The sequence below is a fragment of the Macaca fascicularis genome, chromosome 5, assembly GCF_037993035.2.
Source record: "Macaca fascicularis isolate 582-1 chromosome 5, T2T-MFA8v1.1".
NCBI classification, from domain to species: Eukaryota; Metazoa; Chordata; class Mammalia; order Primates; family Cercopithecidae; genus Macaca; species Macaca fascicularis.
In genome coordinates, this window is record NC_088379.1 from 48,806,203 (window position 1) to 48,833,344 (window position 27,142).

General features: G+C 39.2%; 2 protein-coding genes across 14 annotated transcripts in view; one reads left to right on the forward strand and one right to left on the reverse strand.

The window, feature by feature from the left end:
- The first annotated feature begins 371 nt into the window (after positions 1–371).
- WDFY3 (WD repeat and FYVE domain containing 3) overlaps positions 372–27,142 on the forward strand; it is a 309,189-nt gene continuing 282,418 nt past the window's right edge. For 10 of the 13 annotated variants that reach the window (XM_005554885.5, XM_045392357.3, XM_045392356.3 and 7 more), the window contains exon 1: positions 579–1,039. The gene's annotated coding sequence lies outside the window, so the exon portion shown is untranslated. Of the gene's footprint in view, positions 1,040–27,142 lie in introns of all 13 variants that reach the window. The other 3 variants (XM_045392358.3, XM_045392361.3, XM_074039773.1) reach the window with 1 other exon arrangement.
- On the reverse strand, positions 1,036–5,663 carry LOC141410257 (uncharacterized). The gene is made up of 2 exons (XM_074039135.1): positions 5,657–5,663; positions 1,036–1,661 (listed from the first exon to the last, which is right to left on the reverse strand). Exons 1-2 carry the CDS (start codon positions 5,661–5,663, stop codon positions 1,036–1,038), a joined length of 633 nt encoding a protein of 210 aa, XP_073895236.1.

A 27,142-nucleotide genomic window follows, 5' to 3' on the forward strand; every position in this document is an offset into this window, starting at 1 on the left:
ACCATTTGAGACCGAGCTCCTCAACTCCAGTCCCATAATGGACCGGAGCCACACAGAAGAGCGTGCAGGAGTTTCGAAGCTGCGTAGTAAAATAGCTGGCGTGGGCAGTTCTTTTATACTCTGGCTAGAGTAAAATTAACGCAGCTTTGCGTTTCTCCATCGCCGCTGTCAGCATCCAGCTAAAGGGTGTAGGGTTAAGGAAAGCGGAACCCAGTTGTCCTTTCTCAGCTGAGTCCTTTGAGAAACTGGGACTGAGAAGGGTGAGCGCCGCGGAGAGGGGCAGGGGTGGGAGAGGGGAGAGGGGAGCGGGGCGGGGAAGAGGCGCGTCTGGGGTTGAAGTCCAGCTGGAAGCATCCAGCGGCGCTGCCTGCAGACGGGGGCGAAGGCAGCCGCTGAGAGTGAGGGGAGAGGGGGAAGCCGAGGGAAGGGAAGGAAGTAAGGAAAGAGGAAGGAAAGGCAGGAGGGGGTAGAAGCTGAGCGGCTGCAATTTCTGCGGCCGGCTCAGTAGGAGGAGCAGGAGGGGAAAGAGGAGGATCCAGAGTCAGTCAGTCAGGCAGCCAGCGGGAGGTGGAGAAAGCAGGAGGAGGAGGAGGAGGAGGATTAAAGATGGCCACCAACAGCTGCGGGAAACGGCAACAACCCCTCACTTTCCGGGATGGTCCCTGCGGGTCGGCCCGGCCTTGATGGAGAGACGAAACCCGAGGAGCGCCGAGGCTGAGGCGGCGGCGGCGGGGACCCAGCGAGGACGAGGACGCGGCGGAGCAGGGACGGGGGCAGGAGAAGGGAAAGGCGGCAGCGTCGCTGCCCCTGCCGCCTAGCACCGCTGCCTGGCCCGGCGGACCGGTTCCCATACCTCGCGGCCGCAGAATCGAGCCCGGGCCCCGGCCCCCGGCCCGCGCTGCGGGGCTCCTGGGCCCCGCCGCGGACGTCGCGCCGGTCGCCCATTCCCCGTAGCCCGTGCGTCCCCGGCGCGGAGCCCCGGCCTGCCGCGGTCCCGGCTCCCGGGCCCGGCCCGCCCGCGCCCTCCGCCGGCCCTCAGGTGAGTGCCCCCGCCATCCTCCCCGCCCCCCGCGCTCCCGGAGAGGCGGCGCAGCCTCGGCCCGGCGCGCCCGGCCGCTTTGTTCGTGCGGGGCGGAGGCGCTGCCCACTCGCGGCCCTGCGCCCGCTCCCCCTAGGGACAGGCCGCGGCCCAGCTGCTGTCCTCCCCAGGGTCCGCCTTGGCCCGCAGCCGCCGCCGCCGCCAGGGTTGGCTGCCTGGCGCGAGTCCTCCGCTGCGGCCTGGGGAGGGCGCCGTCGCGATCGGGTCGGGGTCGGGGTTGGGGTCACGGGCGGCGGGCTGAGCGGAGCGGAACCGAGATATTTCGGGGGATAGGGGAGGAGAGGGCTGGACGTTACCTCTGGGAAGCAGTGGGGGCGTAACCTGGCGGCCCTGGCTCGCAGGGGTAGGGGATCAGGCCCTGGCTCCCCCTCTGCATCCCGCGGGGTCTCAGCTCCCGGAGCCCCCCCCCCCCGCACCGGACGCAGCCGAGCGCGGCCTATATCCCTCGGGCGCTGTCTCCAGGGCTTCGGGCCTCTCCCCCTACGCCCTATGCTGGAAGCCCTTCGATTATGGAAGGAACCAGAGATGCTCCAGTTCTCTTGTACTGGGGATGTGGTGGCATCTCAAACATTCACAGTTACGGCGGGGTTTAAAACGCAGATGTGACCTTTCCGACCAAAGGCCATCTGGCTAGTGTTTGAGCCTCAGGTGCAGCTTTTCGTTGAGTTTTACCATTTAATTCTGCAATCTGCAATATCAGGTCTTCCTTTCACAGAAACAATGTGATACAACCAGATTGAAAGGATATTTACTGCATATGTGAACCCTTGCATGGACTTCCAGTACCTTAAAAATGGTTAAGTGTTTTCTATGGGAAAATGGTGCTCATGCATACGAAAAACTATTTTGGTTCAGTAATGGTTGCCAACTGGTTTACTATGTAGTTTGAAAACCAAACAATTGAAAAGGAAAAACAAAACCCTATTATTTGGGCGTTTTAAATAGTGGCATATTTCCAGGTTGGTATTTGGTAGCAGGTTGAGAACAACTGGTTTCGACTATCAGGCGACATAACAAACAACATAAAATAGAACCAAAAATATGCTAGTTTATAGAAAAACATGTTGTATTAGTGCATAAGTCTAGTAAAAAAATCCCACTTAAAAAAAGATAAAACTTTATCATGAGACTCTTAATATATATTACATTAGAATTGAGAACTCTTCCTGCGATATTTGAACAATAGTAGAGTATGTTAACACTTTGAACCATTCTATCTCAAGCTGCTAGAAAGGTAAGTTTCTGCTGCTAGTTTCTTTCCATGAGTTAAAATGGATTCATCTGAAATATAAGCATGCTTTTCGTGGGGCACAGTGGGTCATGCCTGTCATCCCAGCATTTTGGGAGGCCAAGGCTGGGGGATGACTTAAGGCCAGGAGTTAGAGGCCAGCCTGGGCAACATAGAGAAAACAATTTTTTTAAAGAAAAAAAAGTTTCTAAAAATTTATATCACCTCCAAAAAGGAGGGATAAATTAGAAAATGCGATGTTCTATTCTTGCAAAATCTGTTTTTAAAAAAGTAAATGACAGTATAATATTTCATTATTAAGTTGGGTTCTCTACTTTGAAGAGATTCTTAAATTCCACTGCTCAACTTTGCAATTTTAAAAGTTTATATCAGTTGTTCTTAATTTCTTTCTTTCTTTTTTTAGAGATAGGGTCTTGCCCTGTCACCCAGGCTGGGGTATAGTGGCATGATCATGGTTCACTGCAGCCTTGAACTTCTGGGCCCAAGTGATCCTTCCACCACAGCCTCCCAAGAAGTTAGGACTACATGTGCATGCCACCATGCCTGTCTGATTTTTTTGTAGTTTTTGTAGAGACGAGGGTCTCCCTGTGTTGCCCAGGCTGATCTTGAACTCCTGGCCTCAAGTGATCCTCCTGCCTTAGCCTCCCTAAATGCTGGGATTACAGGCATGAGCCACCATGCCCTGCTTCTTTGTTAATTTCATGCATATGCTTCTGAGGGTCCTTGGCTCCCCAGAAATCATATGCAGAATATAGCATATATTTGAATTTTTCCTAGATGAAGAGTCTGTGTGGTGATCGCATTCTCAAAATGATATGGCTCTGTAAAAGATTATGAACTTCTAGATAGAAAATTAAAGGATAAATATTCCATATTTGGAAAGCTAAAATTTTTAAATTACATTTGATGATTTATGTCCTTCATTTCTGATTATGCCCAAGAAATGTTTGTGATTAAGAGTTCAGCACATAGACGTTGTTTCTAACACATTCTCATTTAAATTGAAGGAAAATATTAATCCCATTTTACAGTTGGGGAAATAGAACAAGTTGTTTTAAGGTCATGCAAACACTGGTGGGCCAACATGTGAACCCAGATTGTCTGAAGTCAGAGCCAGCATTCATAACCAGGGTATACTAGACTTTGATCGGTAATACCATTTGATTGATGTAAAAATAAGTAATTGATGTTTTAGTTAGAATTGCAAAGTATATCTGAGATTATCATAGCATACAATATCATGAGATTTTGGAGCCCTGGACTCCCAGTATGAAGAGATCTTAATGATACTAACCTCATGTTAATGACACTAGTCTGAAATCACACCTGAAGTAGGGTCATTTCTACAGCATCCTTGGAAGGATCATCCACCTCTGATTTTAGTCTTTCCTATGATTACAGATTTCCCCTCTTCTTTTTTTTTCTTGACCTTTTTTTTTTTTTTTTTTCTCTCTCTCTTTTGAGATGGAGTCTTGTTGTGTCGCCCAGGCTGGAGTGCAGTGGCATGATCTGGGCTCACTGCAACCTCTGCCTCCCAGGTTCAAGAGATTGTTGTGCCTCAGCCACCCAAGTGGCTGGGACTATAGACCCTGACCACCATGCCTGGCTAATTTTTGTATTTTTAGTGGAGACAGGGTTTTACCCTGTTGGCGAAGCTAGTCTCGAACTCCTGAGCTCAAGTGATCTGCCTGCCTCTGCCTCCCAAAATGCTGGAATTACAGGCTTGAGCCACTGTGCCAGGCCTTTCTTTTTTCTTTTTTTTTTTTTTAAAACATTTTAAATCTATATTTCTGTGTATATCAAGTCAAAATCGGCCTTCCTGATATTTACACTGATAAATCCAGTTCTCCCTTGGTGTGTGTGGTGTATTTATCATCCATGAAATGATTAAGAAATAAATGATGACCGGGCATGGTGGCTCACACCTGTAATCCCAGCACTTGGAGAGGCCGAGGCTGGTGGATCACCTGAGGTCAGGAGTTCGAGACCAGCCTGGCCAATATGGTGAAACCCCATCTCTACTAAAAATACAAAAATTAGCTTGGCATGGTGGTGTGCACCTGTAGTTCCAGCTGCTCAGGAGGCTGAGGCAGGAGAATAGCTTGAACCGGGGAGGTAAAGGTTGCAGTGAGCCGAGATCGCACCGCCGCACTCCAACCTGGGTGACAGAGCGAGACTCCATCTCAAAAAAGAAAAAAAAAAAAAAAAAAAAAAGAAATGACTTCTACTTTAATGTTTTAATGTTTATTGAAGCATAATTTACATGTAGTAAAAGTTTAACAAATGTCTATAATTGGATAGTCTCCACCACAGTCAAGACATAAAGGATGTTTCCATTACTCTAAAAAGTTCACTCATGGCCTGTCATGAGTCAGTGCTCTCCCTCTACATCCCCAGCCCCTGAAAACCATTAATTTAATTGATGCTCTTAAAGTTTTATCTGGTCTAGCATATATAAATGGAATTATACATTACATAGCCTTTCGTATTCTCTTGCACTTAGCATAATGCTTGATATTTATTAAGTTGTTACATGTATCAGTAGTTTGTTCAGTGATGTGCTGGGAAATGTTTTAACAACATGCTCTTCAGAAAAAAAAAGAATCCCTGATTTGTGGCATTTGCTAATCATTGTAGTGTAAACACTCTCACTATGGCCTAAATTAAGCTATCAGCTTACAGAATTCCTGAAAATTTAACAATGGGCTCCCATGAGCTGGTACCAGCCAGCTCCAGCACAGTTCCTGTTTTTGTTGAGTAACATGGTTTTACAGCAGGGTAACACAATTTGTTCATCCATTCCTAAACTGATGGATATTTGAGTTGTTTCTAGTGTTGGTCAAATATGAATAAATTCATGCTGCTATAAACATTTGCATACAGGTCTATGTGAGGGACAAAAATGTTCAGTTTTCTTGAGTTAATACCTAGGAGTGGGATTTTTGGGTCCTAGGATAAGTGTTTATTTATTAACATCAGTGACCTTTTTATTGAACTACTGAATTGTTTTCCTAAATGGTGATATCATCTTACATTCCTACAGCAATATCTGAGAGTTTCAGTTGCTTTGCATCTTTGTCAGCACTTGGTATTGTCAGTTATTAAAACTTTAGCCACTTATTATGTGTGTAGTGATCTCCTTTAAATTTTTTTACTCTTATTTTCAGTAGTGTTTAGATTCAACCTAGAAAGTTTATGATAGATGTTTCTAAAAAAATAATTTTCTTTAGCTTGGGCATCAGTTATGATCTCACTATGAAGGCTGCAGCCTTTGAAGGCTGTTTGTTGAGTTTTTACTGTGCACTCACCTTTCATGTTGTGAAAATTACTTTTTGTGAAGGCATCATCATTAGGGAATTATTCTAATGCTTAGCTGTTAACAATTTTAAAAATGAACCATTTTAAACAGGTAGATAAAGCTCTGTTTAAAAAATTAGAATTAAGAAATTTATCATAAAGAATTTTTTTTTCAATTTTGACTTGGACTTCAAGGGAAAGAAAGATTCTTTGTGGCTCCCCGTATGCCAACACTTTGCTTTAATGGGATTTCACCAAGTTCTATAAACTCATTCAATTGTTTTTTATTTTAAAATCTTGAGGACTGTTAAGTTAGTTACTACTCTTTCTGAAACCACAGTATCAAAATCTATTTTTTTTTGAGACAGAGTCTTGCTTTTGTCGCCCAGGCTGGAGTGCAGTGGCATGATCTCGGCTCACTGCAGCCTCCACCTCTCGGGTTCAAGCGAGTCTCCTACCTCAGTCACCTGAGTAGCTGGAATTACAGGCATCTGCCACCATGCCTAGCTAATTTTTGCATTTTTAGTAGAGACAGGGTTTCACTACGTTAGCCAGGCTGGTCTCGAATTCCTGACCTTGTGATCCGCCCTGCTCGGCCTTCCAAAATGCTGAGATTACTGTGCCTGGTCAAAATCTGTCTTTGAAATTTCATAGTTTTAGTGTGGACAAATGATTAAATTACATATACCTCATATCAACACTTAATTTTCAAATAGTAAAATACTGGGTTGCCCCGTTGGAATAAGATATCATTCATTCAGAAGGTGATATGAAATAAAACCCTTAGAAGAGTAACCTGCCAGGTGCAGTGGCTCATATCTGTAATCCCAGCACTTTGGGAAGCAAAGGTGGGTGAATTGCTTGAGCTCAGGAATTCGAGATCAGCCTGGGCAACATAGTGAGACCCCTTCTCTTTTTTAAAATAAGAAGAGTAACCTTATAAAAGACATAGTCATGTTAGATTGTAAATAAGGATAGCTATATTCACAGTTTGAGTACCCTGTAATAATGAAAGATGCTTGTTTAAACATCTCAACAGTTCTCATAGAAAATGGATAATTTGTTCGGTCATTGATTCATACATTTGTTCATATACATGCACAAATATGTTGTGCATGTAAGATTCAAGGTCCTTATCATGATAGAGCTTACAGTTGAGTGGAAGAGACTGTTGAACAGGGTATCACATACGTGAGGTGTGGGTGCTGTAGGTAGGTACATATGGTGTGGAGGTGGGGTGGGCATGAAACTCAGACTTCAAAGTTTGGCAGGACTTCCAGGAGGAAGCATTGTCTTCATTGAGAAATCTGTAGATTGAGTAGTTAGGGGAAGTGGCTGTGTAGCATTAATAGAATGTACAGTTATTCAGAGATGAGAGGAAATGCGAATAGTAAACATATCAGGAATATTGTTTTCAAATAACAGGCCTCTAAAGCCTACATTTCTTGCGCCTACCCAGTCTTAGTTGTAATTAGGAAAGTTAATGGGAAGTAAAACTGGTAAAAACCGAAAAAGCAAACTTTTACTATATTATTGAGGTATTTTTTGGTAGTTTGCTTACTTCTAACATTCATATACTGAAATAATTTGATCATATTATCTTTGAACTCATCCCCAGATCTTTTAAGAAGCATTAGTATAGATAAGATTATAGCATTCCTTTTTAACATTTAGGCTAATTCTCGTCTAATACTGTAATGTTTATACATAATTAAGTGTATTTGATTTTTATTGCTGCCATGAAGTTCATCAAGTTTTGTTTGTGTGACAAGTATTAATGACATCTGAACCACTGATTTTATGCTGGGATATGTCCAACTGCTAGTTTAGACATATCTGCTGAGATATTTACATAGGCATGTCAACCTCAGCATGGCCCAAATGTAACTCATAATCTTTCTCCCAAAATATATTTTCTTCTCCCATCTTCTCAGCTTAAGTAAATGCTGTTAGCACCTGTTCTATCAGTAGATTGAGATGGGCAGTCATCATACACTCCTCAGTCTTCCTCATGTCTCACATTTACTTAAGCATCAGGTCCAGTTGTTTTTTAAATCTTGTAAATGTTTGTCCTTTTCAACCTCCACCTGCTAGAAGACAATTTTGAGGCCTGTATTTCCCTGCTGAAGTATTTGAGGTCTTTTAAATATTCTTCTTAACTTCAGTCTCATGTCTTCTTATAATTACTCTCACACCCTTTCCAAAATAAATTGTTTTTTCTTTGTTTTAATTTTTTAAAATGTGAAATTGTGTGGTCTTTCCAGTATACCCTTTATTTTTTTTCACTTAAAATTCTTGAATATGTCTTAAGTCATTATCAAAGAGGCACTAAAATATGGGGTTGTAATCTATAAAAAACTCTTTGTAACCTGACTCCGGCTTCTGCAGTCTCATCTCTGACAGCCATTCATTTGTGCATTTTTTATAAAAAGACTTGAGTGTCTGCTGTCTGTTAGGCACAGTGCTAGGTGATAGAGCTATATCAAGGAGCTTAAATTCTAGTGGCGAGGGGGATAGATAACAAGTATTCTTGTTGTTAATTGTACTGTCAATAACTGTCAGTTATTATAGTATGTAGTGTATTATATACTATATTATTATAGTATAGCTGTCAGTGACATCATACAATCATTGTGGTGCTAAAGTATGGGTGGGATTGCCATTTATAGAGGTCTGGATCAGAAGGCCTCTCTGTAAAGGTCCATTTGAAGAGATTTGAGGCAGCCGAGGGAGTGAGAATTGTAGGACTGAGAGAAGAGCAAGTGCTGAGGCTCTGAATCAGAGCAGGAGGGTGCTTGGCATATTCACAGAACAATAAGGGGTTGACTGAAGGAGGTGAACCATGAGGTCAGGGTGGTGGAGGTGTCATTAGTCTTGGGTAGACCAGTGTTAGGACTTTGACTTCTAAACTCAGTTGTTTGAGCCTAGATTGCATCCTCTGCATGGCAGAGATGCATTCCTGTCTCCTACTTGAAACTTTTGAAGTATGCCGTGCTCTCCTGCCCCTGAGCCTTTCTTTCTACCTGGAATAGTGCTTACGTTGTCCCTCCTGGATGTTCCCTTTGCACTCTTGGTTGTACTCCTATTATGAAACTTAATAGCTGGTTTAAAAAAACTTCTGAATTTTTAGTTCATTGAATTAATGTTTGTTGAATTATAGAACTGCTTAAACAAAGGATTGATCACTGAAAACTGGGTAGGAGATGCCAACTACATTGCATAGCAACTGCTAGCTCATGTGGACATGGAATCTGTTTTGCTGACCACGGTGCATTTAGTGCTGGTGCAATGAGCTATACACAGTAGGTGCTCAGTAAATACTTGGTAAATGATTGAGTGCATATTGCTGTGCCAGCCTCTGCCTTTTCCACTGCTTCCCTGAAACCCATGGGTTAAATGAACCCAAAATCCCTTAACGTTTCCTGACAGCCTTATCTTCCCACTAATCTTGTGTGTGAGAAATGCCACATACTTAGAGATGCATTCTTTCACCGTAAATAAATGTAGTAATAAGGATATACAGTAGTAAAGAAATGTGGAAATAATGTATCTCCAAGTTAAATAAATAAAGTTCATTGCAGAATGTTTTGACTCATTTGTACTTCTGTTTTTCTTTCTTTGGTTGGAATTTTTTCAGGTTAATTTATTACTTGGCCCCCAAATCTTGAATAACTATAACACGAATAGATCTAGAATATCAGTTCTATAAACAACTGAAACTTGAGTCTTGCAAAATGTGAAAAGCCCAGCATCAGAAAAAAGTTAATGATATTTCTTCATGTGTTTCATTTGGTTGAACAAATAATTACTAGTTGATTTATTTACTTGACTGCACTGGTGCAGGGCTTTGGGATTTTTGAGTCTAAAAGTATCAGGCCTTACCACGTACCTTTCTTAGGGTCATAAAACTGTGACCATTAACTCCAAAATCCCCAGTTCTTGTCGCAGGCTTCCATGTGCTGTCTGACCCCATTACCTTCACGTCTTTGAACCTTCAGAGGAGGGACATTGAGATATCTCAAGTACTGTATCTGCAGAAAATGTAAGACTTGAGGCAAAACTTTAAAGCAATGTCTGTTAGTGATGCAAGTCACTTACCCCTCATTTTGTTTAATCAAAAATTATTGTGTCCAATAGATTGTATATAATAGATGATAAAATATTGGATTATTAAGCTTCCATAGTATTATAGTCCATTGTGAGAAGTCTCATTACGATATACCTTGTAGTTTTTTTTTTTTTGGTATATGAAATACTTTTTATCTCTTAGCCCACTTAATGTAGGCACTATATATTTTGACCAACTAAACTAATTTCACTTAAGTGCTGAGATTTTGTTTTCAGTTTGGGGTTTTGCTGCTGTTTTAATGCTTATGCCTGAGTTGGGCCTTGGTTTTATATCTCTATAAAGTGGTCTCATTATTAAATAAGCTCTTTAGTTTTCTCAGCTCCAGGAAAATTATTAATGATTTTCTTAGGTCTGTGTTTTCATTCATAAAGGTTATTTTTTAAAAAGAAAAAAACTTTTGTCACCTGCTTCTATTCATGTATTAGTATATTTGTGTGTAATATATGATTTAGCTTAATAATATCATCGTTTTATGATATTTCACAAAAGAACACCATGGTTATCAAGTGCTGCAGTAATTGAGCAAGCTCAAGGCTTGGAGGTGTTTGGAGACAACACTTTTTATCATTATGCTGATCCAGTAGCAGATACTTGTAAGCCTTAAAAAAACTGATGCCCTACTTAGTAAAGAGAACTGACATACGTGGTACTATAATAATGTATTTTGATGAGGTTGTAAGCTTAGATTGGAAACTTTGTATCAACTAGGTATGTGTGAAGCCACAGTGGATTTAAAGTATTGTATTTGGGAGTTCAGAGGACTACTAAATGAGTGAGGATTTTAAAAAGTAATTACAGTTGTTTCATTCTTTTGTGAATGGCCTAATCTCTTTAAAGTGTTCATTACTACTACCTATAAAAGATTAGTGCCTATTGATAATGGCACTTCAGAGGCCCAGAAATTAAAAGACTCTTGTTCTTCCCCTGCTGGTAGAGAGTTGTGTCTTTGGGTAGGACCCCTAGCCCGTCTGGCCTCTGGTTCTTCATGCATTGGCTGTCCTTTCCACTCTGGGTCCTTGAAATAATAGCGATCATTGAGTTCTGACATGGATTCTTTCAGCTTTCTTCAGTTTCTTAAGCCCTTGGTACCTGTGTTACGTGTGGAGACCATGTGACAGGGTGATTTTTGACATGTTGTAATTGGTATGTTGTCAGCACTTGATGAATCAACTGCCCAGCCGATTAATACCAAGCCCAGCTTCCTCTTCCTGTATGGTATTTCTTCCTAGCATGTTTCCTTCTGTTCTCTAGCCAGTGTGGACTTAAAGGAGGCCAACTGATTTAATATTAGCCTAAGGAAAATAGGAATGTGATACATAGCTATTATTTGGTCCATTAAAAAATTATGCCAAAATTATTTTGTGTTACGTCCTATTTTTTCCAAGGGACAACTGATTTGTTTATCTGCACATTAACTTGTAGTTTTATTGCCTTGCTTTGAGTAAAATATCCACACACGTAAATTTCACTTTATAAGTTGAATAACTCAGAAGGTGATTAATTATCGTGCCTAGGATTCAACAGTTTAAATAGAATTTCCACAAGTATTTTCTCAAAATATTCGTTACTTAGTACATGTTAAGTATTTGAGTTTAGAAAAACAATTTAATTTACCTGTTTTAATTTCTGCAACACTTATTAAAGATGCGTTATCTTATTGATTTTTTTAATTTTTAATTTTGAAGTAATTATAAACTTGGGAAGTTGCAAAAATAGTGTAGTGCTCCATGTACTCTTCACCTATCTTTCTTTCACCATTAATAATATCTTATAACTATAGTACAATAACTGATTTATATTTTATTACTGAAAGCATAGTGACCTGATTTTGAAAAATATTGGAAAATACAAGAATGTTGGTATTTTTGTCCTCTTCAGAGGGTGAAGATGTTCATGTATACAAATTCAGATCTGTGCCTTATGTCCGTAGGCAGCAGGCCCAGGGAATGTTTCTTCCCTGCATTTCCTATAAGAAGAGCAACAGGTAACTAGACAAATGGCTGATTATTTCCACAGGGTAATTCAGTCACAGCCCTAGATATAGTCATGTAAAAATTTTAATTACGTGGCATTCTTCTTAATTCCTCTTTACTGTTCGTCTTTATTTAGGCACTACTATATTTGCTTACTGGGAGCTTCCTCTCCCTTTTTTTTTTTTTTTTTTTTTTTTTGAAACAAGGTTCGTTCCATTGCCCAAGCTGGAGTGCAGTGGCATAATCTTGGCTTACTGCAACCTCCACCCCCTGAGTTCAAGCGATTCTCCTGCCTCAGCCTCCTGAATAGCTAAGACTACAGGCACGTCACCGTGCCTGGCTAATTTTTGTATTTTTTGCAAAGACGGAGTTTTGCCATATTGGTCAGGCCGGTCTGGTCTTCAACTCCTGAGCTCAAGGGATCCACCTGCCTCAGCCTCCCACAGTGCCAGAATTACAGGAGCGAGCCACCGTGCCTGGTCACTGGGAGCTTTCTTAACATGTAACAAATAAAGCAAGAAATATTGAGCAGTTAGCCAAAGATTATTTATTAAGTATCTGCTGTCACTGTGCTGATTCTAAAGAGATTTTGGAAAAGTTAATAGTGCAGCTAAATAAACAGCTATAGAACATTACCAGACATTGTATCATATATTTCAGCAAATTTTATTTTCTCTCTAGACACATAATGTAGGAATATGATTGACTTTCAGTAAACATTTGTTGAGTGAGTAAATGTAAATAGACAGTAAACATGTCAGAAAATTAGGAAAATAAATATTCACTGTTACTCTGAGGAACTCTAAGACTGTTTACTAAAAATGAAAGAATGGTAGAATGGTAATATGTGTTTTATTATGTTTCTTTTTTCTGTTCACCCTAGAAATCCCTAAGAATTTATAGATAAATTTATGGTCAGATTTATTTGATTAAAACCTGGAGTCTTTCTGAGTCTTTTTGACCCTACAGTCCAAGTTCTTTCCCCATGGCATTGCCCGTTAAAACACAATATTAGGTGATTTAGATGATAAATGCCATAGTTGAGTAAATAAGTGTGAAATAAAAATAAACTCTGTATCAGTTATTTGTAGAACAATCATTGTGTATTGATTGCTTAATAATTTTATTTAGCTTGATTTATTTGTGTAATGAGTAGGGACTAAATTAGATCAAGTATCAGGGATTAAACTTGCTACCTGGGAACTTAGTTACTTAGTTCTTATTTCCCAAAATGATGATCCAATGTAAATAGACTCTCAAGTGGTGTTATGATATATAATAATAATTCTATAAGCTTTTTTCCTAAAGATGATAACATACTTTCTTGTGATTGTGCTGGGTGTCATGGGTACTATGCCTGGCTGCTTTACACAGGGGTAGTTTTGCCCTCAATAGCTTTGTAACAGTGGAGATAAGATAGATAGATACATAATCGAAAGGTATTTGATGAGTCTGAGAGGTACAGGAGTGCTGTGAACACTTAATGAGTAGAAAGATTATTTTTGGTTGAACTGATTAAGGGAACCCTAAGGTACGATGTTTGATCTGAGTATTGGGGGATTGATCGAATTTCCTTGGTGGGAATTGTGAAATTTATTTATATCAAAATTATAGGACATATAAAATTAATAGATTTCACTGTCAGTGAATCAGAACAGGTTTCTTGGGGAAAAATATTCAGCCAAATATAATATTTAAGTAAAAAATAAGAAACGGATTAGGAATAATGTAAGATAGTTAGGAAAAAAATACTTATGATATGAAAATCGTACTCTTGCTCCTGAAGCATTTACAACTAGGTCATCATTAAAATTGTACTAAGTATGACTTTCCTACCATGCATTCTTTTTTAAAAAAATACATTTTATTGTATATATTTAAGATAGTCACATGTGTTATGAGATAACATAAATAGTAAAATGTTTACAATGGTGAAACAAATGAACATATCTATCATCTCACATAGTTACCCATTTTTCCCGTGTCAAGAGCAGCTATGACCTGCTCATTTAGCAAAAATCCTGAATACAGTACATTGTCAGTTAACGAGATCTTTAGATTTGTTCATCCTGCATATATACTATTTTGTATCTTTTGAGACACCTCTCCCATTTCCTCCCCGCAACCCTGACCCTCATAACTAGTTTTATTCCCTATCTCTGTGAATATTTGACCTTTTTTTTTTTTTGATACCAGATATAAGTGAGATGATGCAATATTTTTCTTTTGGTGTCTGGTTTATTTCACACAGTGAAATATCCTGCAGGTCAACTCATGTTGTGGCAAATGACAGCATCCCTTCCTTTTGTTTTTAAGGCTGAATAATATTCCATTTTTTTATATATACACCATAGTTTCTTTATCCATTTGATAGTTGAAGGATACCAAGATTGTTTCCATACTTTGGCCATAATGAATAATGCTGCAGTGAACATGAGGAATGCATCTATTAGAGGTGGTGATTTCACTTCCTTTGTATATACACCCAGAAGAAGGGTTGTTAGGTTATAGGTAATTCTAGTTTTAATTTCTTTAGGATCCTCCATACTATTTTCCATAACAGCTGCACCAATCTACCATGTATGCTTTTTAAGTTTGATCTGCTACATTAATGGCAGATGTAATTTATATATTTCACTTAATTTGCTAAATCCAGAAATATGAGGTTTTTTTTTTTTTTGGTTAGGATGAATATTGATTTATTTTTGCTGTTTTATTTTTTGAAGTTGCAGTGTTTAAATTATTTCTGAGTGGAATAGCATTGAAAAAAATTTCTTGATGTTGTGGAGTTCAGCATTGCTGAGTGGTAGCTGTCAGTGGCAGGCTTTAAAGAATAAGCTGGAGGAAGAAGGGAAAGTAAGATGTTGGCGAATGGCAACAGGATGAGAGAAAATAAAAGTTCTATATAAAGGGATGTTGTTTTTGCCTCAGGTCATTCAGTATAGCAGATGGTACATTGTACCTAGTCAAACCTGAAGCATTCCTGAAAGCTAAATTCTTTGTTGAACCTATAGAGAGCAGAAAATCTTTTGAGTTTGCTTCAGTTATACAATAAATATTAATGAAAAATGGTGTCATACATTCTTTTATGTTCTCCACCTCTTATTCCACAGAGACCTAGATTTATATCTGAGTCACCAGAGTAAATAAGTTCAGTGATTCCCAGCTTGTCTTAGGTTGCATAACCACCACATGGGTTGGCATAGGTGTTTTTACTTTCAGGAGGATGTGGGGAAGCCTATCAAGACATGGCAACTGCTGAAAATGCATGAAGGCCACTAATACCACTGACAGGTATTTGTGTGATTGGGGCAGGGCAGGGAAAAGTTGTACTGCATTGCTTTTCTGAGGTGATAGTACTAGTGATCTCTATTCGTAGCTTGGGAAAGAGTATTGTGTCTTTCTTAGAAGGCTGATTTTTCTTTCTCGTGGATTTTCATGCACTTTCAATTTTCTCAGCCTGACTAAAACTTTCATCAAAAATGAACTACTTTTTGACTGTGGCTTGCCAATGTTGAAAGATGTTTAAAAGTCTCATATTCCAGCCTTTCTTCTTCCTACTCTGCTTGTTGACACCCACTTTAGCACAGGGTTTAATAGTGGCTTTGCCTATCCCGATGTCATCTGGCAAAGCATCATTCCAGTCCAATGAAGATTTTGTTTGGCAAGCACTATTTTAATGTAAGAAGATTGGTTGCATTGCAGTATCTAATTGTTACTTTGGTCTTGTTATTTAACATCAAGCATGGCTTATGTTCACATCTGTGTGCTTTTTTGAGTTTTGTTAAAGTTTAGAAGTGATTTAACTACGTAGCATGTGTGGCATATTGTTGACATACAGATATGTATCATACTTCTAAGTAGCAGAAGTAAGTTTTGTGCACAGGCTTTGAGTTAGATTTTTTTATATTACATTATCTGTTATCATTTAAAGGATTAATACAAATTGTGTTTTTATTTAAAAATTTTAAAGATGGTAAAGTAGTTAAATTAGTAAAGACTGCTCTGGCATCAGATAATCTGTTTTCTTCATGAGAGTTCAACTCACTGTGACTTCTGTTACAAAGGAAAGCATGTCTGTGAACAGCAGTTCTGAAGATTTTTGTATATTCTTGTTGATGGAAAAAAATATGATAAAAACAAACGAAGAAAATGGAAGATAAACGTATTGACCAGTAACTCATTCCCAGATGCCTGAAATACGGGGAAGTCCTATTCAAATAAACAAGTAATAGAATGGATTTTTAAAAGATAAATATTAAGCATCCTGTGAGGCAAGGGTCATAGGAATATAAAATTAGAATAGAGGTAAATAGTTACCTGGCAAGAGGGAAAGAGTACATGAAATTAATCCCCAGTGTGAGATGCATTTTGCATTGTGTTTATTAATGAATAGGGAGTAGTTTTTGGAAAAAATGTGAGTTTCTTAGCACTTACATTACACTTTGTCTTCTTAGAGTAAGGCTCTCCCTAGTAATTGACATTCTGCAGTGATTGTATTACAGTATAAGCTGAGTACATTTGACACTTCTTTACTAACCATCTAAACTCTTGATTTACTTTTTCATTCAGCGTGTTTATTCAGTGTCTACTTTGTGTGCTGAAACTATTTTTTTTTGGATGGAGTCTCCCTCTGTCACCCAGGCTGGAGTGCAGTGATGCCATCTCTGCTCACTGCAACCTCCACCTCCTGGGTTCAAACGATTCTCCTGCCTCAGCCTCCCGAGTAGCTGGGACTACAGGTATGTGCCACCATGCTTGGCTAATTTTTTGTATTTTAATAGAGACGGGGTTTCACCGTGTTAGCTAGGATGGTCTCAATCTCCTGACTACATGATCCACCCGCCTTGGCCTCCCAAAGTGCTGGGATTACAGGCATGAGCCACTGCAACCGGCTGAAACTATTAAGATGATGAGATGCTATTACTTCTTTCAGAGAGTTCATATACTAGTTTAGCCTATATTAAATAATGTAACTTTTTTTTTTTTTATTAAACTTTAAGTTCTGGGATACATGTGCACAACGTGCAGGTTTGTTACATAGGTATACATGTGCCATGGTGGTTTGCTGCACCTATCAACCCGTCATCTAGGTTTTAAGCCCCTCATGCATTAGGTATTTGTCCTAATGCTCTCCCTCCCCTTGCCCCCCACCCCCAGACAGGTCCCGGTGTGTGATGTTCCCCTCCTTGTGTCCATGTGTTCTCATTGTTCAACTCCCACTTATGAATGAGAACATGCGGCATTTGGTTTTCTGTTCCTGTGTTAGTTTGCTGAGAGTGATGTTTTCCAGCTTCATCCATGTCCCTGCAAAGCACGTGAGCTCATTCTTTTTTATGGCTGCTTAGTATTCCATGGTGTATACGTGCCACATTTTCTTTATCCAGTCTATCATCAGTGGGCATTTGGGTTGGTTCCAAGTCTTTGCTATTGTGAATAGCTGCAGTAAACATCCGCGAACAGCATCTGTTTTGAGATGTCATTGGCTTCCCACCTTAGCCATAGTATTTAGAATTCTTTATTATCTACTGTGTTCGTTCTTTCTGCAGTTCTGTTGGCTTATAAGGGACCTGAGGTAAATATATATACTTTTGTCCTTGAATCTTTGGCTACTTGGTAATTTTTTTGGTGGGCGATCCCATCTGTGGTTTGATCTTTAGTTAGGAATCAAGATTGTAGAGAAAGCCAGCAGAGGAAACAACTTTAATGAAGGTGTAGTATTAATAATAAAACTAGATTTTGGAGAAAGTGATGGGAGTTCCATTTTTTGGCAGTAAAGAGAATTAGAGTTGAATAAGTTTCATAGAGAAGAATTCAGCATTGATCAGAAGAGGCACTGAATTTTTTTTTTTTTTTTTTTTAGACGGAGTCTTGCTCTGTCACCCAGGCTGGAGTGCAGGGGCGCGATCTCGGCTCACTGCAAGCTTCGCCTCCCGGGTTCGCACCATTCTCCTGCCTCAGCCTCTGGAGTAGCTGGGACTACAGGCGCCCGCCACCATGCCCGGCTAATTTTTTCTATTTTTAGTAGAAACGGAGTTTCACCATGTTAGCCAGGATGGTCTCGATCTCCTGACCTTGTGATCTGCCCTCCTCGGCCTCCCAAAGTGCTGGGATTACAGACGTGAGCCACCACGCCGGGCCAGAGGTACTGATTTATGTGACCAGATATATATACTCTTTCATTGCTCTGATATGCCTTAAGTTTTGCATTAAGAAATTGCTCCTAGAACTCTGGAGAATCAGATGGCCTTTTCAGTATGCTATAATCTAGAACATATTTATAAAATGTAATGTAGTCATTGTCATTTCTCCCATTTTAAAAATTATCTGGTGAGTGAAAAATAAATTTGGGCATGTAAATGTGTAGGATTCTTTCCTATATTATGTTATTGTTTTAAGTGTACTATACTGCCAAGTTTCCAGCTTATGCCATTTAGAAAATAACTTTTTTCTTTCGTATATTTGCTATATTTTAAAAATCTGTGAGCTTGCTTACTTTTTCCATATCTCAAAATTTGATAGAGCTTTGTTGTATTTGTGATATGAGAGCACATGGCCAAGTTGTAGAGTAGGGCAGAGGTAACTATTATGCAGGACAGACTAGAACCAGTCCATATTTAAGGTATAGTGCTGCATGTGGAGGTCAATCTAACCTTAACTGCAGGCACTGAGGAAAAGTTCTCTTTGGTAGGCCATGTCAGGGTGAGAACAGCCAAAGAATAATTCAGTCAACCAATTAATGAGAATTCAAGGGGAAGAAGCATATAGGAGGAATGTGTGTGTGTGTAAATGACTAAATGAATGCAAACATACATGCTTATATATGTATGAGTGGCCACCAGAGAATTCTGTCTGCGGGTACTGGGCTCTAGCTATCAGTCCTTGGGATTGGGAGTGGTAATTTAAAGTAGACTTCTCAGTCCTAGGAATAGAAAAGCCAGGAAGGGATCAGACTAGGGACCTTCAAAAGTGTCAAAGCAGAAGCTTAGTTATAATAACTGAGCTATAAACAGGGCAAGGACAGCAGAAGGAGAAGGAGTAGAACAGGGTAGGCATCATAACGAGCTAGAAATCCTAACTATCTAATCTGCAGTATGAAGGCTGGGTAATGTTAGTGATGACTTGATCCAGAATTAAAGATTGGGGCGAAACGGCGAAAACATCTTCTATCACAAGTCCGTATTGGTGATCTAGGATTTAAGTGACAGGAGAAGCCAGGCACTTCGAGAGCAGAGACAGACTGGGCTTGACATTCATTTACGAACTACTAATTACCGTTTTTTTCTACGTACTATTAAGTATTGTTGATCAGTAATCATTTAGTCTGCTTTATTGGCACTGGTATGGCATCACGAGATGCAAAGAACTGCTGATGCCTCATAGTAACGTCTTAACAGGGAACTGCTACTAAACCGAACAAACTTAAACACTGAAGTAAATGTGCTTTCTTGTGAAATAGGAGGATATGAAAAAGCATGTTAGGCATGGGGGTTCTCATGTCACACTTCGGAAGGCAAAATTACCCTTTAGGAATTTATTTTCTGAATTGGGTAAGAGGAAGCAAGGAAAATGCATGATTATGATAAATTGACCTTAAATTGAGAACCTCCACACCTTTCATTTACTTCCTATAAGAAGTTATAGCAGCATTTTTTTGGTTGCAGTCAGTTGACACTTACTAGCTTGAGGTGGGGAAAAGGAATTAATGGGATTCACACTGGGAATGGAATGATGGATTGAATAAGTGGGTCTTGAACAGAAGAAATCAGAGTTGCTCTGAGGATCTCATTAGCAGGAATTTTATTTATTTATTTATTCATTTATTTACTTTTGAGACAGGGTCTCACTCTTTCACCTAGGCTGGAGTACAGTGGCACGATTATGGCTCACTACAGCCTTTACCTTCCAGGCTGGAGCGGTCCTCCCACCTTAAGCCCCTGAGTACCTGGGACTTCAGCCACCATGCCTGGCTTAATTTTTTTTTATTTTTTTATTTTTGTAGATGTGGGGTTTTTTGATATGTTGCTCAGGCTGGTCTTGAACTCCTGGACTCAAGAGATCTGACTGCCTTGGCTTCCCAAAGTGCTGGGATTACAAGTGTGAGCCCTTGCACCCAGCCTAGCAGGAAGTTTTTTTTTTTTTTTTTAGATGGATTCTTGCTCTGTCTCCCAGGCCAGAGTTTAGTGGCACAATCTCAGCTCACTGCAACCTCCACCTCCTGGGTTCAAGCGATTCTCCTGCCTCAGCCTTCCGAGTAGTTGGGACTACAGGCCCGGGCCACCACACCTGGCCAATTTTTTTGTATTTTTAGTAGAGACAGGGTTTCACCACGTTAGCCAGGATGGTCTCGATCTCTTGACCTCGTGATCCACCCGCCTTGGCCTCCCAAAGTGCTGGAATTATAGGCGTGACTCACTGCGCCCAGCCCCTAGCAGGAATTTTTATACCTTCGTCCTAGACTCCTGCTATTAAGGTGACTTTGCTGTAAAGATTTAGTCTCTCCTTGCCTTGCATCTTCAATTTATATATTCCATCAAGAAAGGATGAAATTAGTCTCATTCAGATCAGGTGTCTGTCTGTATTAGAGCCAGGGTATGCAGAGTTATGATGTATAGCATGCCAGGAATATACTTCCGTGCTGGGGGTCATTCCCAAAGAAGGGGAAGTCAAAAGCTGGGCAGCCCTCCTAGGTGTCTAGAACATCTCACTCTTTGGTAGCTTAACCACTGCTTTTCCTGCCTCCTCTTCCCTTTGCTTTCCTCCCCACTGTAGAGATAACCTTGCTATCCCATGTATCGATGCAGTTTTTCCAGTGAAAGAAAGTCAAAAGCAAGTTGAGGCACCATATCCAGAGGCAGTGCCATAGGGCTACTGACTCTGAGTGATATCATGCTGCCTTCTGGTTCTATTGTGATTCTTTCTTGATATTTTACAACCTAAATTTAACTCCTGCCAACTTGCCATCTGCATGCTTGGAATGGAAGAGGAAATAAAGAGAAAATGTATTTAAAGGGAAAGACAAGGGTAGTTATCACATACCGGTGACTATTAAGGAAATAAATGGTGGCTACAATCCTTAGTTTTGCATCCGAGCACAAAGCCCTAACCTGTTTCACTCCAGATTGCATATTTCTGTTACCTTCTGCTAGTGTCCTGGCTTATCAGGGTTCTGTTTCTAGCAAGCTAACTCAGTCCTTCGTTCCTGAAAGGGTCTGAGGTTTGGTAATTCCAACTGTATAGAATTGTGATAGTCTTTAACTCACATTAACACTATGCACAGCACTGCCAGAGAATACTCTATGAGATTCCCCCAAGTTCTTTTCTCATGGTCTTTCTAGCCCCAGATGTGTAGTAGCAACCTGTCTTCTCCTTGATAGTCAGAAGCAGTCACCTCTGTCAATTCTATAGCCTCCAGTTTTGCTTGTTTGTTTTTTTTTTTTTTATTGTAATGAGTAAATAAAACTCTGCTTTCAATTGAGTGAAACAGTTGTTTTGTTTCTCGGTATAAGTATTTCATTCTTGAGTGCTAAATAAAACTTCTAGATAACAGATTCCAGAGTTCTTGAGACAAGAAGCAGAACTTTGAGAGCAGATGAAATATACCACCTCCACCGTCGCAACACGGTTCCCATATCCAGTGTGTTCCAGAGATGGGAGGATGGGAGACATCATATATTAAGTGGGTGGTTCAGAGCTTATTTTATATGCTGTAGGACAGCACCCCAATTTCAGAAGGCTTTAGATGGCGCAACAATTTGCATGTCAAGCTTCAAAATGCCATTACCTCCTCTGTGAGGACAGCTGTGTCTGAATAAGAGTCTATTTGATAACACTAGTGAGGCCCCTGGGCATCTGCCCATCACCATTTGAAGTGAGTTCCTGGATCAGAGGCCCTGTGAGTGTGATTTATATGAAGCATTCACTTAATCTTGAATGATGGTGCTGGCAGAGACAAATTCAGAATTGGTGTTTTTTATAGTGAAAACCAGCCATCACCATTTCCGTAATGCAAAGGGTTTGATATAATTTACCTGCTAAGAAGTACTCACTATGGGGGACTCAGGCAAATGGGTTCTCAACAGTAGTAACAGTGACGTCAGTCTTAATGAGTTTGTGGCAGATTGCCCTTGCATAACTGCTTCTCCTTCCACCTGGTGGTTTTCATGAACCTGTTGAGTAAGCACCAGGCTGGCCGGAGGAATATGAATTGGTCTATGATGTGGTTCATCTTATTCACTCAATTACTAAGAGGCTTTATATTTTGATTTGTTAGCAGAATTCTGGTGAACATACACATGGGACAGGAATTTTTTTAGGCTATGACCCTGTTGTGAGAAGTTCATTCAAGTAGCTATTCTGAGAATCTCCGTCTTTTTTTATCTTTGATCTTTTCAAGGCCATTGATCATGACACAGAAAAGGGAAGGATTATAAGCTTTCCAGCTACTCCAGGAAGTGTCTACTGTAGAAGTAATAATATATTCTATAAGTTCCCCAAACTTAAGACTTTTAGCCACATCCAGTGACTATATGTATTATTTTTATTTATTTATTTATTTATTTATTTGAGATGAAGTCTCACTCTGTTGCCCAGGATGGAGTGCAGTGGTGTGATCTCGGCTCACTGCAACCTGTCTCCCAGGTTCAAGCAATTCTCCTGTCTTAGCCACCACGACTGGCTAATTTTTTGTATTTTTAGTAGAGACGTGGTCTCACCATGTTGGCCAGGCTGGCCTCGAACTCCTGACCTCAGATGATCCATCTGCCTAGGCCCACCAAAGTGCTGGGATTACAGACGTGAACCACCGCATCCAGCCTATTTATTTTTTGATACAGGGTCTGACTCTCGCCCAGACTGGAGTACAGTGGCAAGATCTCAGCTCACTGCAATCTCTTCCCCCAAGGCTCAAGTGATTGTCCCACCTCAGCCTTCCGAGTAACTGGTACTACAGGTGTGTACCACCATGCTCAGCTAATTTTTTGTATTATTATTTTTTTAATAAGAGAATGGGTTTTTAGAGGCTGGTCTTGAACTCCTGAGCTCCAGCGATCCATCCCCCTCAGCCTCCCAAAAGTGCTGGGATTACAGGCATGAGCCACCATGCCTGGCTGATTTTTGCTTCTTAAAGTTAGAGGAGTGATAATTTTGGACTAATTAAAGACAAATAAATAATTCTTATATAAAGCTATTTGTTCAGTCAGCGAAAAGACATGTGGTGTCTTATTATTTGTTTTAGCATATGTATTTGACAATCAGGTGCTTACTGAAAATCATTACATGAGTTAGTTTTTCATGTAATTATTCTTAGGTTGAATTTCTTTGCTTTCCCCATCAACATAAAGTTTCCATTTAAAATTTGCTCTATAATTAACAAAAAATACAATATATCCTAATCTGGAATATTTATAATTCAGAGGTCAAATTGCAAGAGGGGGGCCTTCAACAGTTACTCTCCCTTGCTAATTTTAGGCTTTATGTCTGTGCATCTGGCAGGGACCCAATACAATGAATGGCTCATAACTGGTAGTGTAAATACTTATTTTCTAGTTTTTAGTATGTGTAGGCCAAATTGTATCACCCTTAGGCTATTTACTAGTTGATGATTTTGTCACCTTTAAAGAGCAGTTTTTTTTTGGTTGCTGCTGTTATTTTAAATAAATTTATTCAAGTATAGTTGATCTTTGAACGGTGTTGCGGCTAGGGGAAGTGACCCCCTGTGTAGTTGATCTGTATATAACTGTTTTGGTTCCCCTAAAACTTAATTACAGATAGTGTTACTGATAACATAAACAGTCGATTTATATACATCTTGTGGGTTATATGTATTATATATTGTATTCTTTTTTTTTGAGACGAGTCTTGCTCTGTCACCCAGGCTGGAGTGCAGTGGCGTGATCTTGGCTCACTGCAAGCTCTGCCTCTCTGATGCACGCCATTCTCCTGCCTCAGCCTCCTGAGTGGCTGGGACTACAGGTGCCCACCACCACGCCCGGCTAATTTTTTTGTATTCTTAGTAGAGACGGGGTTTCACCAGATGTTAGCCAGGATGGTCTCGATCTCCTGACCTTCTGATCTGCCCGCCTCAGCCTCCCAAAGTATTACAGGCGTGAGCCACCGCACCTGGCCTTATACTGTATTCTTACAAGAAAGTTAGTTAAAAGAAAATGTCATTGAGAAAATCATAAGGAAGAGAAAACGTATTTACTATTCATTAAGTGGAAGTGGGTCATCATAAAGGTCTTCATCCTCATTGTCTTTACATTGAGTTGGCCGAAGAGGAGGAGGAAGAGAGGAGTAGTTGGTCCTGTCTCATGTGGCAGAGGCAGAAGAAAATCCACATATAAGTCGGCATCACAGTTCAAACCCATGTTGTTCAAGTTTACTGTATATACATAAGTAAAAGTCAACAAATTTAAGTTGAAGCTTAATGAAATTTCTCAAAATGAACATGCTTCACCATTTTAAAAAAATAAAAAGGTTAGCCATAGACTGGTAAATATACTTGCAACACATGTACATTCCTGGCCAAGGATATGAACCAGAATATATAAAGAACTCTCACAATTGAATAATAAGAAGACAAAGAACCCTGTTGAAAAATGAACAAATAATTTGAACAGATATTTTACCGAGGATATGTGAATGACAAATACATATATTGACATAGAAAGATAGAGATACATAGAAAGATGTTCAACACCACTAGCCATCAGAGAAATACAAAATAAAACCATAGAATAATAGCACTATACACTCACTAGAATGGCTAAAAATAAAATCTGATGATGTTAAGTTTGGTAAGGATATGCAGCAACTGGAAGTTTCCTCTCATTCATTCCTGGTGCAATGGTATAGCCATTTTAGCAAACAGTCAACTACTGTCTCATAAATTAAAACGTATTCATTAGGAACTATAAATTCCTTTCCTAGGTATATGTGTAAAAGAAATGAAAACACATGTCCACAAAAAGGCTAATGTTCATAGCAACATTCAAAATGTTTAATTTGCTTTACAGGAATAATGGTATTGAGTTTTCATTGCTTGTTTGCTATATGTATCCTTTTTTTAAAAGTAAGTGTTGACTTTTTTTTAAAATCAATTTTTTTTAATCAGTTTTTTTTTTTTTATTGTTTAAAGAATTCATTATATATTTTGGGTACCAGTCTGGTATGTGTTTTACAAACTCATACTTTCTCCCAGTTTTTGGCTTAATTTCATTTTTATAACACTGTTTTGATGAGCAGAAGTTAATTTTGGTAATGTCCACTTTGCCCATTTTTTTTTTCTTTTATGGTTTTTACTGTTTATATCCTGTTAGATAATTTTTTGCCTAACTCAAAGTGACAATGATTTTCCCCGAAGTTTTCCTCTGGAAGTTTTATAGTTTTAGGTTGTACATTTATGTCTGTGATTTGGTTTGAGTTAAATTTTGTATATGGTGTGATGTGTGGGTTGATTTAATTTTTTGTGGTTTTTTTTTTTTTTTTTTGGCTTGTGGATATCTGGTTACTCAAGCACTGGTTAGTGAAAAGTTTTCCCTTCCCTATTAAATTGCTTGACATCTTTGTCAAAAGTCAGTTGACCATGTTTGTGTGTATCTGCTTCTGGAATTTCTATCCTTTTCCATTGATCTACGTGCTTTTACCTAGTGGCTTTTACCACTGCCACACTATCTTGATTACTGTAGCTTTATATTAAGTCTCGAAATCAGGTAAATCAGGTAATATGAGTCCTCTAATTTTGTTTTGTTTCCAAATTGTTTTGACTATTCTTCATTTCTTTTTCATGTAAATTTTAGAGTCATCTTGTTGATTTCCAGAAACTAAAGTCTGCTCTAATCTTGACTGGGATTGCATTGAATCTATAGGTAAATATGGGAAGAACTGATTCCTTGAATATATTGCCTCCAAATCCATGAGCATAGAATATCTCTCTATTTACTGTCGTCTTTGGTTTATCTCGTCATTGTTATCAATGATTATCTCATTAGTAATTATCTCATCATTGTTTTGTAGTTTTCAGTATACAAATCTTGCACATAGTTTGTTAGAATTACCTCTCAGCATTTCATGTGTTTTGAGTGCTATTATAAATGGTACTATCTGTCTATCTATCTATCAATCAATCAGTCTATCTATCTATGTAACTTTTAGTTGTTTCATTGTTGATATGTAGAAACACAATTGATTTTTGTATAATGAACTTTGTATACTGCAGTCTTGCTAAGTTCCCTTATTAACTTAGGGAGGTTTCTTTGGTACACTCTTCGGGGTTTTCCATGTAGACAATCATGCTGCCTGGAATAAAGACAGTTTTACTTCTTCCATTCCATTGTATGCCTTTTATTTATTTTCATACCTCATTGCACTGGCTAGGACTTCCAGTATATGTAAAAACAAAGCATTCAGTCTTTCTTCATTAAATATGATGTTAGCTATATCTGTTTTAAAGAGGCTGTTTATCAGGTTGAGTAAGTTTCATTCTATTCCTGGTTTAGTAGAGCTTTTATCATTAGTAGATGTTGAATTTTGCAAGTGATTTTTAAAATATCTATTGAGATTATATGGTTTTTAGTCTTTATTGATAATGGTAAATTATGTTAATTTTTTGAATATTGAATTAGCCTGGCATTTCCAGGATAAATGCACTTGATCATGATGTAATTCCCTTTTATATGTTGCCAGATTTGGTTTCCTTATATTTTGTTAAAAGTTTTGCATTTATGTTCACAAAAAATAGGAAATTTCTAGTCTTCTTTTCTCTTTCTCTTTGTCTGGTTTTGATATCAAGATATTGTATCTTATAAAAGGCTTTGGGAGGAGTTTCCTTCAATCTGGATTGAGCTAGTTAGTATAAACAAGAATATATAGTGTGCTGTCTTTCGTGTAAGGAAAAAGGGAAAATAACACATACGCATATATGCTTGACTTTACAAAAAGAAGGGGTAGTGAGAAGTAATGGGGCCAGAGGTTTATGGGAGGGAATGACACTTCAGAGTAAACCTTTTTTTTAAAATATAGTTTTGACTTTTCATAGTGTGATTTTTTCAGCATTCAAAATAAAGATGGAAATGGCAACTCTTAATCCACTGAAACAAATGAATCTGAATGTATTTTAAATTAGTACCGTACCCTCATTGAGGGAACAAAGAGTAAATCTAAGTATTTTGTTATTAATAACATGGTATTGACTATATACCCTCAGCTTGGGTAGAGGTGAAAGAGAAGGGTTGCAGGCAACTCTTGAACTCGTTCTATTAGGTTTACTTTTCATAGTGATATAGACATAGCACTTCTGGAACTTTTTAGGTGTATTGGGGATTGAGTAAATGTTTTGAGGTTGTTGGGGTGAGGGTTCTCCCTGAGGAAGGAGGGATACACAAATATGGGATGGG